Source organism: Petaurus breviceps, unplaced genomic scaffold (assembly GCF_028583685.1).
Source record: "Petaurus breviceps papuanus isolate PSGF00001 unplaced genomic scaffold, PetGlider_PUasm1.0 151, whole genome shotgun sequence".
Lineage (NCBI taxonomy): Eukaryota > Metazoa > Chordata > Mammalia > Diprotodontia > Petauridae > Petaurus > Petaurus breviceps.
In genome coordinates, this window is record NW_027185712.1 from 29,739,421 (window position 1) to 29,753,839 (window position 14,419).

The window sequence follows — 14,419 nt, forward strand, 5'->3', positions numbered from 1 at the left end:
TGAAGTGCCTCGTGCTTATGAAATCACAGATTCTTTGTGTGTAAGACTATATTCCCAATTACCATTCCATATACCTCCATTTATCTTTCTCTTTTCCATTCTTTTCTTGTTTAACCTTAATAAAAATGATCTTCTCATTTCCGTGGTAAAGAAATATTTTAAAAACATGCTTCACTACTGCCCAGTAATTCTTTTATTTTTTTTTCCTGATATTATTATAATTTAAAATTTCTTTTCTCCTCCCCTATATCACTCTATCCCAGGCTGACTCAACAGAGATCCTTGAGGCCCTCTGTCATGTACACCCTTTTCTCCTCTATTCTATACTCAAAAGTCCCCATTCTTGGGCCACCAGGTGGTGAAGTGAGTAAGAGCACTGGCCCCGGAGTCGGGAGGACCCAGGATTGGTTCCAGCCTCAGATACTTAACACCCACACAAAAAAAACTGGCCCTGCAACCTTGGGCAAGTTACTTAACCCCAATTGCTTTAAGAAAAAAAGAAAGTCCTCATTCTCTCTTATGCCATAGTCTCTTTCTTTTGTCTTATCTCTGACAATGAAGTTCCTCTCCTTGCAAGGTCCATATCTGTTTTCTCTTCCCTTTAGTTAACTTCTATCTCCTGTTAAAATTCTTTATCAACCACTCCCTTCCCTACAAATGTGCTGTGAGGTCTCCTTTATCCTAAAAAACCAAAACAAAACTTCATTCAACCATGCCATTTCCTCATTCTTTTTTCCCTAGATCTTTTTTCTTTCACAGCCAAATCCTGGAGAAAAAAGGCATTCATAGTCAATACCTCCACTTCTTCAACTCCTAATCACTTTTTGACTCCTCAGTATCTGGTTCTACTATCATGTAGTGGAATCTATTCTCTCATAAGTTATAATAATACCTTAATTGCATCATTCACCCTGACCTTTTGACAGCTTTCAACACTGTGAACCACTCTTCCCCTTTGGGTACTTCTTTGGCTTCCATTTGTCTCCTTAGCTTTCCTCAGTCCTCTTTGACTATTCCTTTTTATACTGCTTTGTACCATTCTTCTCTACACCTTCCCTCCCCCTCCTCCTTCCAGGCTCTATCTTAGACCCTCTTCCCCTTTCTCTTTATTTCTCCTTCCTTGGTAATTAGTTCTAATGGGTCCAGCTATTATTTTGATGCATATGACTCCCAAGTTAAAACCTGGCTCTAATTTCTTTCCTAAACTCAAGACTCCTTTAACCCCCTCGCTGTCTTCTGCTATTTGTTTATCCTGAATGTCCTGTAGGTCTCTCAGTCTCAATTTCTCCAAAATGGTTATTGATAATTCTCTTCATTAAGCCTATCCCATTTCCAGATTTCATTATTTTTCTTGAAGGCACCACTCTCTTTCCAGTCACTTAGGTTTATAAACTGAATCATCCTTGTTTTTTCTGGTCTTATACCACTCCAACCCTTCATCCAGCCCATTTCTAAATTTTGTTATATAACACCTTTGAGTTTATCCTCTTATCTTCATTCATACTTCTGTCATCCCGATGTTCAGGTACTTCTCACTTCTTTCCCAGATTATTGTAGTAGTGTTCTGATTTGTTTTCTTGCCTTAAGTCTTTTTCTTCCTTAATCCACCATCCATAGAGCTGCCAAAATAATATTCCTGATGTATAGCTTTGACCATGTCATTCCTCTCTTCAGAAATCTTCAGTGACTCCCTATACACTCAGTCCAGAATTTTGCACTTCCTTTTCTGACCCTAGGCTAATTTTTCAGATTTAGCTTCACATTCCTGCCTTTTATATAATGACATTACTTTCAAACTGACCTATTCACTGTTTCCCAAACTTTGCCATTCCCTGCCCCCAGTTCTTTTGATAGGTATCCCTAATGCGTGGAATATTCTCTCTCCCAGTTGATCTACCTTTTCTGAACCTCCTAGTTGGTGGTGCTCTTTCCTTCAAATTATTTTGTGTTTAATTATCTGTTTATATAGTATATCTTGTAAGTTTCTTGAGATCATGAATTGGTGGCTTTTCCCCACTTTAAATGTGGTATTGTATGTACCTAATGCCTTTTACAATACCTCGAATGTAATAAGCATTTAAATATTTATTAAAAGAAATTGAAGTATAGCTATTCAGAAAATCTTTTTTTTACATTTATTTTATTTTATTTTTTTAATGCTTTATTAACTTATGATTTACATCATTCGTTTCCACCAGATTTTGAGTTACAAATTTTCTCCCCGTTTTTCCCCCAGCCATCCCCCCAAAACAGCAGTCCCACAGGATATCCCCACCTCCAATCTGCTCTCTCCCATATTTTCTCCCATACCTGTTTCGACTTTTCCAGTGGATCTCTATGCCTCAGTGCCTGTACATCCCATTTCTTAATTACATGTAAGATGGTATTAATAATAGTATACACACACACACATATATTTGAATATTTGATTTTAAAACTTTCAATCCCAGATTTATTCCCTTCCCCCCCTGCCACCCACCCCCACTGGGGAGACAAGCAGTTCAGTATAGGTTGTACATGTGTGGCTAATGCAAAACAATAACATAGTAGATATATTGTAAAAGACTGACTACATTTCCCTCCCACCCGTTCTATTCTCTACTTTGATCCTGTCCCTTTTCAAAAGTGGGTGCTTCCAACTTCCCTCCCCCCCAGCCTGCTCTCCCTTCCATCATCCCCCCTCTCATCCCCTTCCCCCCCATTCTCCTGGAGGGTGAGGTCCCCTATTTAGTGTGTATTTCCCTCCCTCCTCAAGCCAGATTCAATAGGAATAAGGTTGACCCATTCCCTTCTGCCCTCCTATTCTTCCCCTCCATTGCAACCATTTTTCCCTGCCTCTTCTGTATGAGATAGTTTACCCCATTCTGTCTCTCCCCATCTCTTCTCATTATACTCCTCTCACCTGTCAATTTCACCTTTTAAGTATCATCCCTTCCTGGTAAATTGGTCCCGTTCCCTCTATCTATGTATACTTGTAAACGTATATACACACATTCACATATGTATTCATATGCCCGCATACCCTCATATAAAGACATATATATATATATATATATATATATATATATATATATATTTCTAATCCCTTCAACTACTGAGAAAAGTTTCATAAGTTACAATTATTGTTTTTCCATGTAGGAATGTTAATAGTTCAACTTTGATAAGTTCCTTATGATTTCTTTTCCCTGTTTACCTTCTCATGCTTCTCTTGCTTCTTGTATCTGAATGTCACATTTTCTATTCAACTCTGGTTTTTTCAGCAAGAATGCCTGAAAGTCCTGTATCCCACTGAATGACCATATTTTCCCCTGAAACATGATACTTAGTTTTGCTGGGTAGGTAACTCTTGGTCTTAATCCCAGCTCCCTTGACCTCCGGAATATCACATTCCAAGCCCTTCGATCCCTCAGTGTAGAAGCTGCCAGATCCTGGGTTATCCTGATTATGTTTCCACAATGTTCAAATTGTTTCTTCCTGGCTGCTTGTAATATTCTCTCCTTAATCTGGGAATTCTGGAACCTGGCTATAATATTCCTAGGAGTTTTCTTTTTGGGATCTTTTTCAGGAGGTGATGGGTGGATTCTTTCAACCTCTATTTTGCCCTCTCGTTCTAAAGCATCAGGGCAGTTTTCTTTGAGAACTTCCTGGAGAATGCTTTCTAGGTTCTTACTTTGGTCATGGCTTTCAGGTAGTCCAATAATTTTTAAATTATCTCTCCTGGATCTATTTTCCAGGTCAGTGGTTTTTCCCATGAGATATTTCACATTGCCTTCTATTCTTTCATTTGTTTGGATCTGTTTGACAGCATCTTGATTTCTCATAAAGTCATTAGCTTCCATTTGCTCCAATCTAATTCTGAAGCAATGATTCTCCTCAGTGAGCTTTTGAGATTCTTTTTCCATCTGGCAAATTTCGACTTTTTAAGGCATTCTTCTCCTCATTGCCTTTTGAGCCTCCTTTGCCATTTGAGTCAGTCTGTTTTTTAAGGTATTATTTTCTTCAGTCAGGCTGTTGACTCTCATTTCATAATTTTCTTGCATTGTTCTCATTTCTCTTCCCAGTTTTTCCTCCACTTCTCTTATCTGCTTCTTAAGGTCCTCTCTGGCCTGTAACCAGCTTGTATTTTCCTTTGAAGCTTTTGGTGCAGGAGTACTGACTTTACTGTTTTCCTCCTGTTCCATGCCTTGCTCCTTCTTATCCCCAAAATAGGAGTGTAATGTTGGAATCTTCTGTCTGCTTTGTTTCCTCTGCCTGCTCATTTTGCCACTCAATTATTTGACTTTTGGGCTTTTTGCCACAGTAGGACTCTGCCACCAGATGGGAGTTTTCGTCCCAAACGCTGGGGTTTTCTCAGCTGCTGGAGGTATTAGATGGGTGCCCTCTCTGAGGTCTCCACACGCTCTGGGAAGCTGGACACACACCCCAGGACCTGCACCCTAGACTGCAATCCAGATCCAAGCAGGTTAAAGCAAGAGCGATTACCCCTCAGACTGGTGCTTGGTCCCCCTACACTCTGCAGGCCAGGAGCTGAAGCCGCCACGTGGAGCTGGCTGGCTGTGCTGGAGTCTCAGCGGTTTCTCGCCCCGGGGGTAAAAGCCACGCACTCCCACTTACTGGTCCCAAAGTCCAGACTGTACTGACCTCTCACTTTGTCCTTTGTGTCTATGTGTTGATAAATCTGGAAACGGCCACAGCTGCTGCTGATCTGGAGTCCCTTTGGCTGGTGGCTGGTCAGACTCGCTCTGGGGCTAAAGCCTGGGCTCGGCTCCCAGAGCGCTGTGCTGGCAGATTCCTGCTGGCCTGCCGGGCTGTCCTCAGCGGGAGGTTAGCTTCTCTGTGTCATTATGTGGGTTCTGCAGCTCCAAAGTTTGTTTAGAGTCCCCTTTTTACATGGATTGGGGAAGGTGGAAGCTGGAGCCGCGGGAAGGTCTTGCTTCTACTCCGCCATCTTGGCTCCGCCCCCTACATTTCCCGATTCAGAAAATCTTTGTCAGTTATAGACTATTATCCACAGTTCCTGGTTATCTAAATGTAAGGTTTTTACCTTACAGAATTTTTAGTAAGTTAGTCAGGCATGAATTCCTCTTACTAAATTATTTATTTAAGCATTGTTATAGATTCTACCTCCTTACTCATTATGAAAATGAGATTTAATTATTTCTCAGGGTCTATTGTAGAGCATTCTTGTCTCATAATTATTGGCCATTTGCCACTTCTTCAACTCAGTTTCTGTGTATAATGAGAAGTTACACATTTTGGCCTATAGTTATCCAATTTCACCATTAAGTGCCTTCAAAACTCTTGGCTCAGTGTCATCCCATCAAAATTATTTTCCTATCTCTAGACAGTCTAGAACATCTGGTACATTTATCATTGGTTTCTATCTCAACCTTACCCATATGAAAGCACAATTTGAGAATGAGAATCATCTTTAATGGCTTCCGCAGTGAAAAGGAAGAATTAATTTAGTGTTTATTTTGATTTCTTGGGGTTATTTTTTGAATTTTGCTCACTAGTTCAATTATTTATCTTGCTGCCATTCTTCTTTTGGTGTATAAAAAAGACCTCTATTATCAACACATGTTTTTCTTGAACTTCTAATGAGGTGTTTAAAAAAGATTCCTTTCAGTCATTTACTTAACAATTTCTGTCTCTCCCACTGCAGCTACCTAAACTGATGTCCCACAATTTACTTTTTAAAAAAATTGAATGATTAATTTCATTGGTTTTCCACCAGACCATTTAGTCTTAAAATGTATGGTAAAGATTTTTATCCTTTTCCTTGCCCCCTGCTTTCCAATTTTAATAAATCCTTAAAAAAATTAAGGAAACTGCTGATGTCAGTTACTACCAAAACTTTTTCAGTTTAGTGAATTTGTAATGATTTTGATTTAGTAGTAAGAAAATACAATTTCTTCTTTAATGGTGTAAGATTTGGGTAGATAAATTCATTTTGTATTTCCATGAAATTATTAAAATTACAGTTTTCTTTGCCTTAGCATGAGATGAGAAAAGTCACATACACACACACGTGTACACACACTGTGTGTACGTGTGTGTGTGTATGAAATTATACAAATACAGCAGTCATTTTTATTTAGACTTTATTCACCCAGTTAGTATCCTGGCATATAATCAACCTGTTGTTTTTATTACTTAAGGCTCTTAAATGTATAGTTTCTAGCTTGGCTGGTTATTGTGCTTTAATATATGACTCATTTTAGGGATAATTTGTTGTAGCATTCTAAAAATAAACTGACTTTTAAAGCACATTTATAGCATTATATAATATGTTCATAACAAAACTTTGTGTAGCCTATGAATATTCTTGTTATTTTATAATCCTTACATTTAGTTTGCTTCTAATACAATTTTTAGGGTATCCTAGAATTTGAGAATTAGAAGAGACTTTAGTGGCTATCTACTTTAATTTCCACCTAAAAGGAACCCTCACTATAAAATACCTTACTAGAGGTTATCTAGATTCTGCTTGAAGATTTTCCGAGTGGGAAAAAAACGACTACTTTTTAAGGCAGCCATTTTCACTTTTGAACAGCTCTAATTGTTAGGAAACCCTCCCCTCTAATATCAAGCCTTAATTAAACTCTTTGCAATTTCTACCCATTGTATTTGTCATTTGGAACCACCCAGTAAAAAAAAAAAATACCATCTCTATTTGATAGCCCTTTAAAATCTCTCCCTCTCATCTTATTTGTTCCTTGCCAAATATCTTCAGTTTCTTTTATCCAGTCCTGTATGACATGAATTCCAGGCCCTTCACAATGATGCTTTCCCTCACCTGGAATCTCTCCAGTTTATTAATATCCTCCTTAAAACAAAGCAATCAGAACTCAACACAATCCTCCAGATAATAGTCTCGCCAGGACAGAATGTGGAAGAACTTTTACCTCCTTTTTTCTCCCGTTTAGCAGAGCCCAAGACTATATTTGTTTATTTGATTTTTCTTTTGACAGCCACGTTGTACTGCTGAGTGAGACTGAGTTTGTAGTCCACTAAAACACCCAGATTGTTGTCATAAAAGCATCTCTCTATAATCTTGTGCTTATGAATTATCTTTTTGTTAGTGTGAGATTTACATTTATTCTTATTAAATTTTATCTTAGTAGATTCAGCCCAATATTCTGATCTGCTAATATATTTTTGGGCTCCTGACTTATTCAGTGTGTTAGCTGTCCCTCCCATTTTAATGTCATGTGCAACTTTGATGAATCTTCCATCTTTATCTTTATCTAAGTCATTGATAAAAGTGATAAACTGCATTGAGCCAAACCCATATTCCTGGGTTACTTCACTGCAGAACTCCTGCCCTGCTGATAATGAACCATTAACAGCTACTTTTTGAGTCTGACCATCCAACCAGTTCTGAATCAGTCTAATTGCATTATCTTCTCCACATTTTTCCATCTTTTCCATCTGAGTAATTTGAGATATTTTGTCAAAAGTTTTGCTAAAATACATGTAAAATATATCTATGGAATTCTCATTGTTTTAGCAATCCATCAAAAAAAAAAGAAATCATGTTAATTTGGTATAACCTATTTCTAATGAAGTCATACTGGCTCTTTCAAGTCACTTTTTCCTTTTCTAGATATTCATCACCATTTCTTTAGTGATCCATCCTAGGATTTTCCTAGGAATCAAATTCAAGTTCACTGGCCTGTAGTTTGCAAATTTCTTTTTGGGGGGAGGGGATGAAGGGGGAACATGTGGGAGTGGGGAAATCAAAACATTTGTCCTTTTCTTAACCTTCTGTTACTTTCCCCATCTTCCATAGTTTTCCCACATATTACTAATGCTAACTCATCAGGCTCTTGTGTTTAAATATCATGATTTAAATATCAGGGTTTTTTTTTTTTGCATATTTGATGCATATTTGAATTCTTTTACAGATGGACTGGACTTAGAATTAGGAGAGATCTTGATTCAGATCCTGTTTCTGACACTTTTGGTGTGGCTTTCAGCAAATGACTTAATTTCTCTGAGATTTAGTTTCTTCACCTCTAAAATGAAGATAACACTTATGGTTGTTTTAAGGTTTCACTGAATAAGTAAAACACTTTGCCAAATTTAAAGTGCTATATAAACTTTAGATATTTTTATTTTTGTAGTAGATGAATTATATGTCACTTTTTGATGTTCTTACAAATGTAATTGCTTAAGTGATTTATTTTGATTTAGGAACAATGTCATCTATCATAGGGCTTTCAAAAATTACAATATTTATTTTAAAAGTTATTCAGGTGGAGCAACAAGACTAATTCTTTGGTTTTGAGAGCTTTAGAGATTCATACAGTGAGAATAGGAAGTCAATAAAATAAAAAATGTAGATTGTTAATTTTTTTCTTACCAATTATTTAATTTTGGTGTGTTTTATTATTAAAATTCTAGTTTGGCTTTGTATCTAATAATAAGTATTTTCTTTTTTATGTTCAATTTGTTAATTTAGTCAGAATTTATAATAATGAGTTGCTTTGAAATGCTTTAGTAGAGAATATCTTTTTCTTTCAGGTTCAGATATTTGGCAGCTTTAGTACAGGACTTTATCTTCCAACTAGGTAAGTTAGTTTTAAGTTAAATTTTTACCTGCTTTGTTTCTTAATTCCCATTAAATATTGTGTGTATGTGCATTAAAGATTTAAAGTGGTGTTTAATTTTTTAAAGTTTCAAGATTATTTATCACATGATTATAGCCAAATTGGGACTGGTAAAGAACTTAGGGGAAAATGGTGGTAAGAAATGAAATATCATGGGCTTTCAGAATTTATTATAATTTTATGTTCATAGTTCACAGTTTTAGTTTTGTACTTATTTAAGTTCCCCAGTTCTTCATTATAAAATGAGAGGGTGAACTACTTGGCATCCATGCCATCTAACTCTATGATTCAATGTTCCTAAGTATGAGTTTTTATAATTCTTGATTTTTCCCATTATAGGCCTTTTTACTTATAATTATGGGTAAGATTTAATGTAATTACATAAGAAATTTCGTTAACAATTTGATATTTAAGAGTTAATGTCTGTTTTTCTGGTCTGTAATTACTTATTTGCAGATTGAGGGAGAGATAGATATGATGATTCTAGATAGCCCAGGGACATCACAAATTACATTTAACAAAAGGTGAATTTGACTTGGAAAAACACTGTATTCAGTAGAGGTCACAGAGTGTGAATCAGGAGACATGGGTTCTCTTTTTAAATTATGCCTGTACGATGTTTAGGAAACTAATTAACTGTTCTGTTCTTTGTTATTTTATAATGGGAAATAAGCTGCCATTTACAAGTGATGACAATTAATAGCATTATTTTATGCTCCTAAAGACAGAGTGAATGATTTATTTGTACTTTATTGCATGTTTTATTGACATATGTACTCTATCTTTTATGTAGTGACATAGACTTAGTAGTTTTTGGAAAATGGGAACGTCCTCCTTTACAGCTGTTGGAACAAGCACTACGGAAACACAATGTGGCTGAGCCATGTTCCATTAAAGTACTTGACAAAGCTACAGTAAGTATTTTTTAAAAGTAAAGAAACAGGTGGGTTTTAAGAACTGAAAAAAATAATGCACAAGCAGCTGTTTGGGTCCAGTAGATTATGATGATTTAATATGTTTAGTTTTTCAACAGTTAGATATTGTCTAGGTTAAAATTTGAGTGTATATAATGTCAATCTTTTTGTAATGTATTCTGTAATCATGATTACCAGCTGTATAAAAACTTAATGGAAATCTTAATTACAAGTAGAACAAGAACTAATAAACAATCAAGATTTTCTTGGCAGAATACCATAATTTTACTTAAACTTAATTTCTTCCTTGTGGAGGAAGAGATATGCTGCAAGTTAGAAAGATTGTAGTCATTCAGAGACCTTGCAGATGATAGGCTAGGGGCATTTTAGGTTTTCAGTATACTCCCATTATGTTAGTAAGCTCCAAAATAGTGGTATTAATATAAAAGTCCAGATAGAGGAACAGCAAAGGAACTTTTGTTAACTATTTGCTCAGTTTTCAAATTGAATAAAATTTTATTCTTATATTTCACTATAGTATTTACAGGGGTAAAAAATATTATCTTTATATTGATGAGTGATAACATTCCTGCTGATATAGAAAGTTAAATTTGTTGTGATTTTTTTTTTTTTAAAGCAGTTGGGGTGAGGTAACTTGCTCAAGGTTACATGGCCAGTTATTTTGTGTGGGTGCCAAGTATCTGAGGCCTGAACCGATCCCAGGTCTCCTGACACTGGGGCCGGCACTGTTACTCACTGCACCACCTGGCCACCCCTAAAAGCCACTTTTTTTTTTTTAAAGCAATTGGGGTTAAGTAACTTGCTCAAGGTTACATGGCCAGTTATTTTGTGTGGGTGTTAAGTATCTGAGACCGGAACTGATCCCCGGTCTCCCAACTCCAGGGCCAGCACTCTTACTCATTGCGCCACCTGGCTGCCATGTTGTGATTCTTAAAGGTAAATTAAAGTATTTAGAAATCCTTAAAAAAAGAGGTTTTAATATAAGTAGTATTGAGTAATAATATAATTTGTATTAAATATTAAGTAATAAGCAATTACAATTTAGACTAGTAATAGACAAAGTGTTTTTTTCACTACCTTGTTACACCACTGGCAAATTTTTGTGGGAGGGATGCACCTGTATCCTTTTGACCCTGGGGTACCTGCTGTTCCCAAACTCTCCGTTCTGTAAAAACAAGAATAAATAAGATCTCAGTCATCTATATTTACTGATTGAGTTGTACTTTCATGTAGAAGCATTTTGGTGTAGTCATGAATGATACTGTTTCAGCTCTGTTACTAATTATGAGGCAGCTAGGTGACACACTAAATAGGGAGCTGGACTCAGAGTCAGAGAGACCTAAGTTGAGCTCCAGCCTCAGATCCTCACTAGTTAGATGTCCCTGGGCAAATCATTTAACCTCTCTGTTTCTCATCTGTTAAATTGGGGATAATAAAAACACCTGCCTCTTATATTTATTATATAAGGATCAAATTAGATAAAAATTGTAAAGTGATTAGCACAAAGCCTAGCACTTAGTGCTATGTAAGTGTTATTTTTATAATTATTACAGTGATGATGAGAATGCTAAACTGTGGGACCTTGAGCACATTCCTTAATCTCTGGAGGGCTCAGTTTTCTCATTGGTAAAAATGAGATGTATTTCTAAGATTCTTTTAAACTCTAGAACTTTGAAGTACTGTATTACATTGCCTTGATGTTTTTACTAAATTGTACTATATGCAAAATACTGTAAGTACTATGTTATTTATAGTTATTTTGAAAGGGAGCATTAGTTTTCTTTACATCATTTACATTTCTGGTAATCCAGTTTATGATTACAAGATGATGTAGGATTTCAGTCTCTTCACTGATAGAGGTATTATTGCTAAGTCCTTTTTGTCCAGCTGTGTTTGTTATTTTTATTTCTTAAAATGTATAGAAGCTAGCAATTTTGAAAAATTTTATTAAATAACTACAAGTGTTACATAGTAAGTCAGTAATTTCTTTCTTTAAAAAAAAACTATTTACTTTTAGTTTACAACATTCAGTTCCACAAGTTTTTGAGTTCCAAATTTTCTCCACTTCCCTCTCCTGTCCCTTCCCCCTCTATGGTGGCATGTAATCTGATATAGGTTCTACCAATACCTTCAAATTAAACATTAGTCAAGTTGCAAAGAAGAATTACAACCAGTGGAATGAACAAGAAAGAAGAAATAAAATGAAACAAAGAGAGCAAGTAGTTTGCTTCCATCTGTATTCAGACTCCCAAATTCTTTCTCTGGATGTGGATAGCCCATTCCATCATGACTCTTTTGGAGTTGTCTTATATAGCTTTGCATTGCTGAGAGGAACCCAGTCTATCAGTTAGTCATCACAGATACAGTGTGTCTGTAATTGTGTACAACATTCTCCTGGTTCTGCTCTCCTTACTCAGCATCTGTTTATATAAGTCTGTCCAGGTTATTATGAAGTCCATCTGCTCCTTGTTTCTTTTAGCACAATAGCATTCCATTATATTCATATACCACAACTTGTTCAGCCATTCCCCAATTGATGGGCATTCCCTTGATTTCCAATTCTTTGCCACCACAAAAAGAGCTGCTATAAATATTTTTGTACATATAGGTCCTTTTCCTAGTTGTATTGTCTCTTTTGGATACAGCCATAGAAGTGGTATTGCTGGGTCAAAGGGTGTGCACGTTTTTATAGCCTTTTGGGCATAGTTCCAAATTTTTCTCCAGAATGGTTGGATCAGTTCACAACTCCACCAATAATGCATTAGTGTTCCAATTTTCCCACGTCTTATCCAGCATTTATCATTTTCCTGTTTTGTTGTGTTAGCCAATCTGACCTGTCAGATGTGGTACCTCAGAGTTGTTTTGATTTGCATTTCTCTAATCAATAGTGATTTAAAGGATTTTTTTCATATGATTATAGATATCTCTAATTTCTTCCTCTGAAAACTGCCTATTCATATCCTTTGACTGTTTATCAGTTTCTTTAAAACTTTTTTCAGGTACCAATAATAAAACTCACTGACCAGGAGACAGAAGTGAAAGTTGACATCAGTTTTAATATGGAAACTGGTGTGAAGGCAGCTCGCTTGATCAAGGATTATATGAAGGTATGCTTATTAAAGTTGAATCTCAAATAAAAAATGTAAGGAATTTTAAAACTTATTTTAGTTCTTTGATTTTTAAAATTTTAGTTCTTTGATTTTAAACTATATAAGAAACAATGTTGGATATGGAATATATTTGGAAAATGACTTAGTTTTATTTTTAATGCATTATATTTGCTCCAGTTTGTGCTACAAAGTTATAAAGGAGAGTCCTTTTCTAAGTAATTAGAAGATTTGCTTTTCCACTCAAACTTGAGCATTTTTGCTACTATTTACATTGAAGAGTTGTAGCTGAGAGAGTTCTATTCAAAGTAACCATGTGGCAAATTTGCTTCTACATTGTGAACTATCTTGTTCTATCTTTAAATTTGAAACAAAGTAGAATTTTGTTGTGAAAAAAGTTGTTAAAATTCTCTTTCCTGTATTTATTTGTAGAAATAACATAGAAGACTAGCCATATTTATGAGTTTAATTCAGGATTTTTAATGAGAGTTCAATAAATCATACATTAGTTGTGAGTTTAAAGCTCAGAAATGTAACATTGTCTAGTATTCAGTTGTAACTGTTACTACAACTTAAAAAAATCAAGGAAAAATATATCCTTTGAAATGCTCTTCATTTTGATTAAGATGAACTTAACATTTTATTTGAACACTTGATTGAATGAAACATTTTTTAAGCGATAGCTTTGTCTCGCTGTAGATTTTAAAAATCCTTTCTTAGAGCAATACCAAAAATAGGTGACTTGCAAAAAAGTTATAAACCTTCTTTAATGTGATTCATTTTTCAGGAAATAACTGTTAAACTAAAATATACTTAGGCTTTTTTAAAAAAATATTTTATTTTTTTCCCCAATTACATGTTAAAACTTATAAAGTTTTGAATTCCAAATTCTATCCCTCCCTCCTCTCCATTTTCCCTGAGATGATAAGTAATCAGATACAGGTTTGTATAGATTTTTAATGATTTCTTTTTAACCTAAGTTTTACAAGTCCTATTATCCCAAATTATCAGAATTAAAAACATAAATATCAAAGTTTTATAAAAATTCTGATGTTTACAAATTACATCATCTCATACTTTAATGACTCATTGATCTCACTGATATGGATCTCCCTGTCAAAGTGCAGAGCAAAACCCATCCATGCCTACAAAGTCTGTAATGCTTATCCATGTCCTCCTATAAATTCTCCATGGGAGATCTTTCCAAAATACTAGGAGTCATTCCCTACAATTCTTCACTTTGCTTGGTCTCTTTAAGAGAACCAGCCCTTGAATCAAAGAACTTGAATTCACATCCACTCCTGACGCTTTTACTACCTTTATGGTCTTGGCCAAGACAGTTAACCTCTCTAGGCCTTATTTTCCTCATTTGTAAAATATGTGGATTTGACTCTGACATCTTAGAGACCTTCTAGATTCTATGATCCTATTCTTCTTTTTTCCCCAATCATAGTTTTCTCTGTTATCTTTTTTAATAATTTTAATTAATTAATTTATTTTTAATTTTCAGCATTCACTTCCATAAGCTTTTGAGTTTTAAATTTTCTCCACCTCCCTCCCCTTCCACCTCCCCAAGATGGCATGCCATCTGCTATAGGCTCTACATATACATTCTTATTAAACATATTTTCACACTAGTCATGTTGTATAGAAGAATTAGAACAAATGGGAAGAATTACAAGAAAGAAAAAAACAAAACAAAAAAAGGAAGAACAAATAATATGCTTTGATCTGTATTCAGTCTTCATAGTTCTTTTTCTGG

General features: G+C 35.3%; 1 protein-coding gene across 3 annotated transcripts in view; it reads left to right on the plus strand.

The window, feature by feature from the left end:
* Nucleotides 1–14,419, plus strand: part of TENT4A (terminal nucleotidyltransferase 4A) — a 101,296-nt gene that overhangs the window by 56,165 nt on the left and 30,712 nt on the right. For all 3 annotated transcript variants that reach the window (XM_069076925.1, XM_069076916.1, XM_069076905.1), the window contains exons 3-5: nucleotides 8,530–8,576; nucleotides 9,409–9,529; nucleotides 12,550–12,657. In XM_069076925.1, coding sequence (XP_068933026.1) covers nucleotides 8,530–8,576; nucleotides 9,409–9,529; nucleotides 12,550–12,657 — 276 coding nt within the window. The remainder of the gene's footprint in view (nucleotides 1–8,529; nucleotides 8,577–9,408; nucleotides 9,530–12,549; nucleotides 12,658–14,419) is intronic.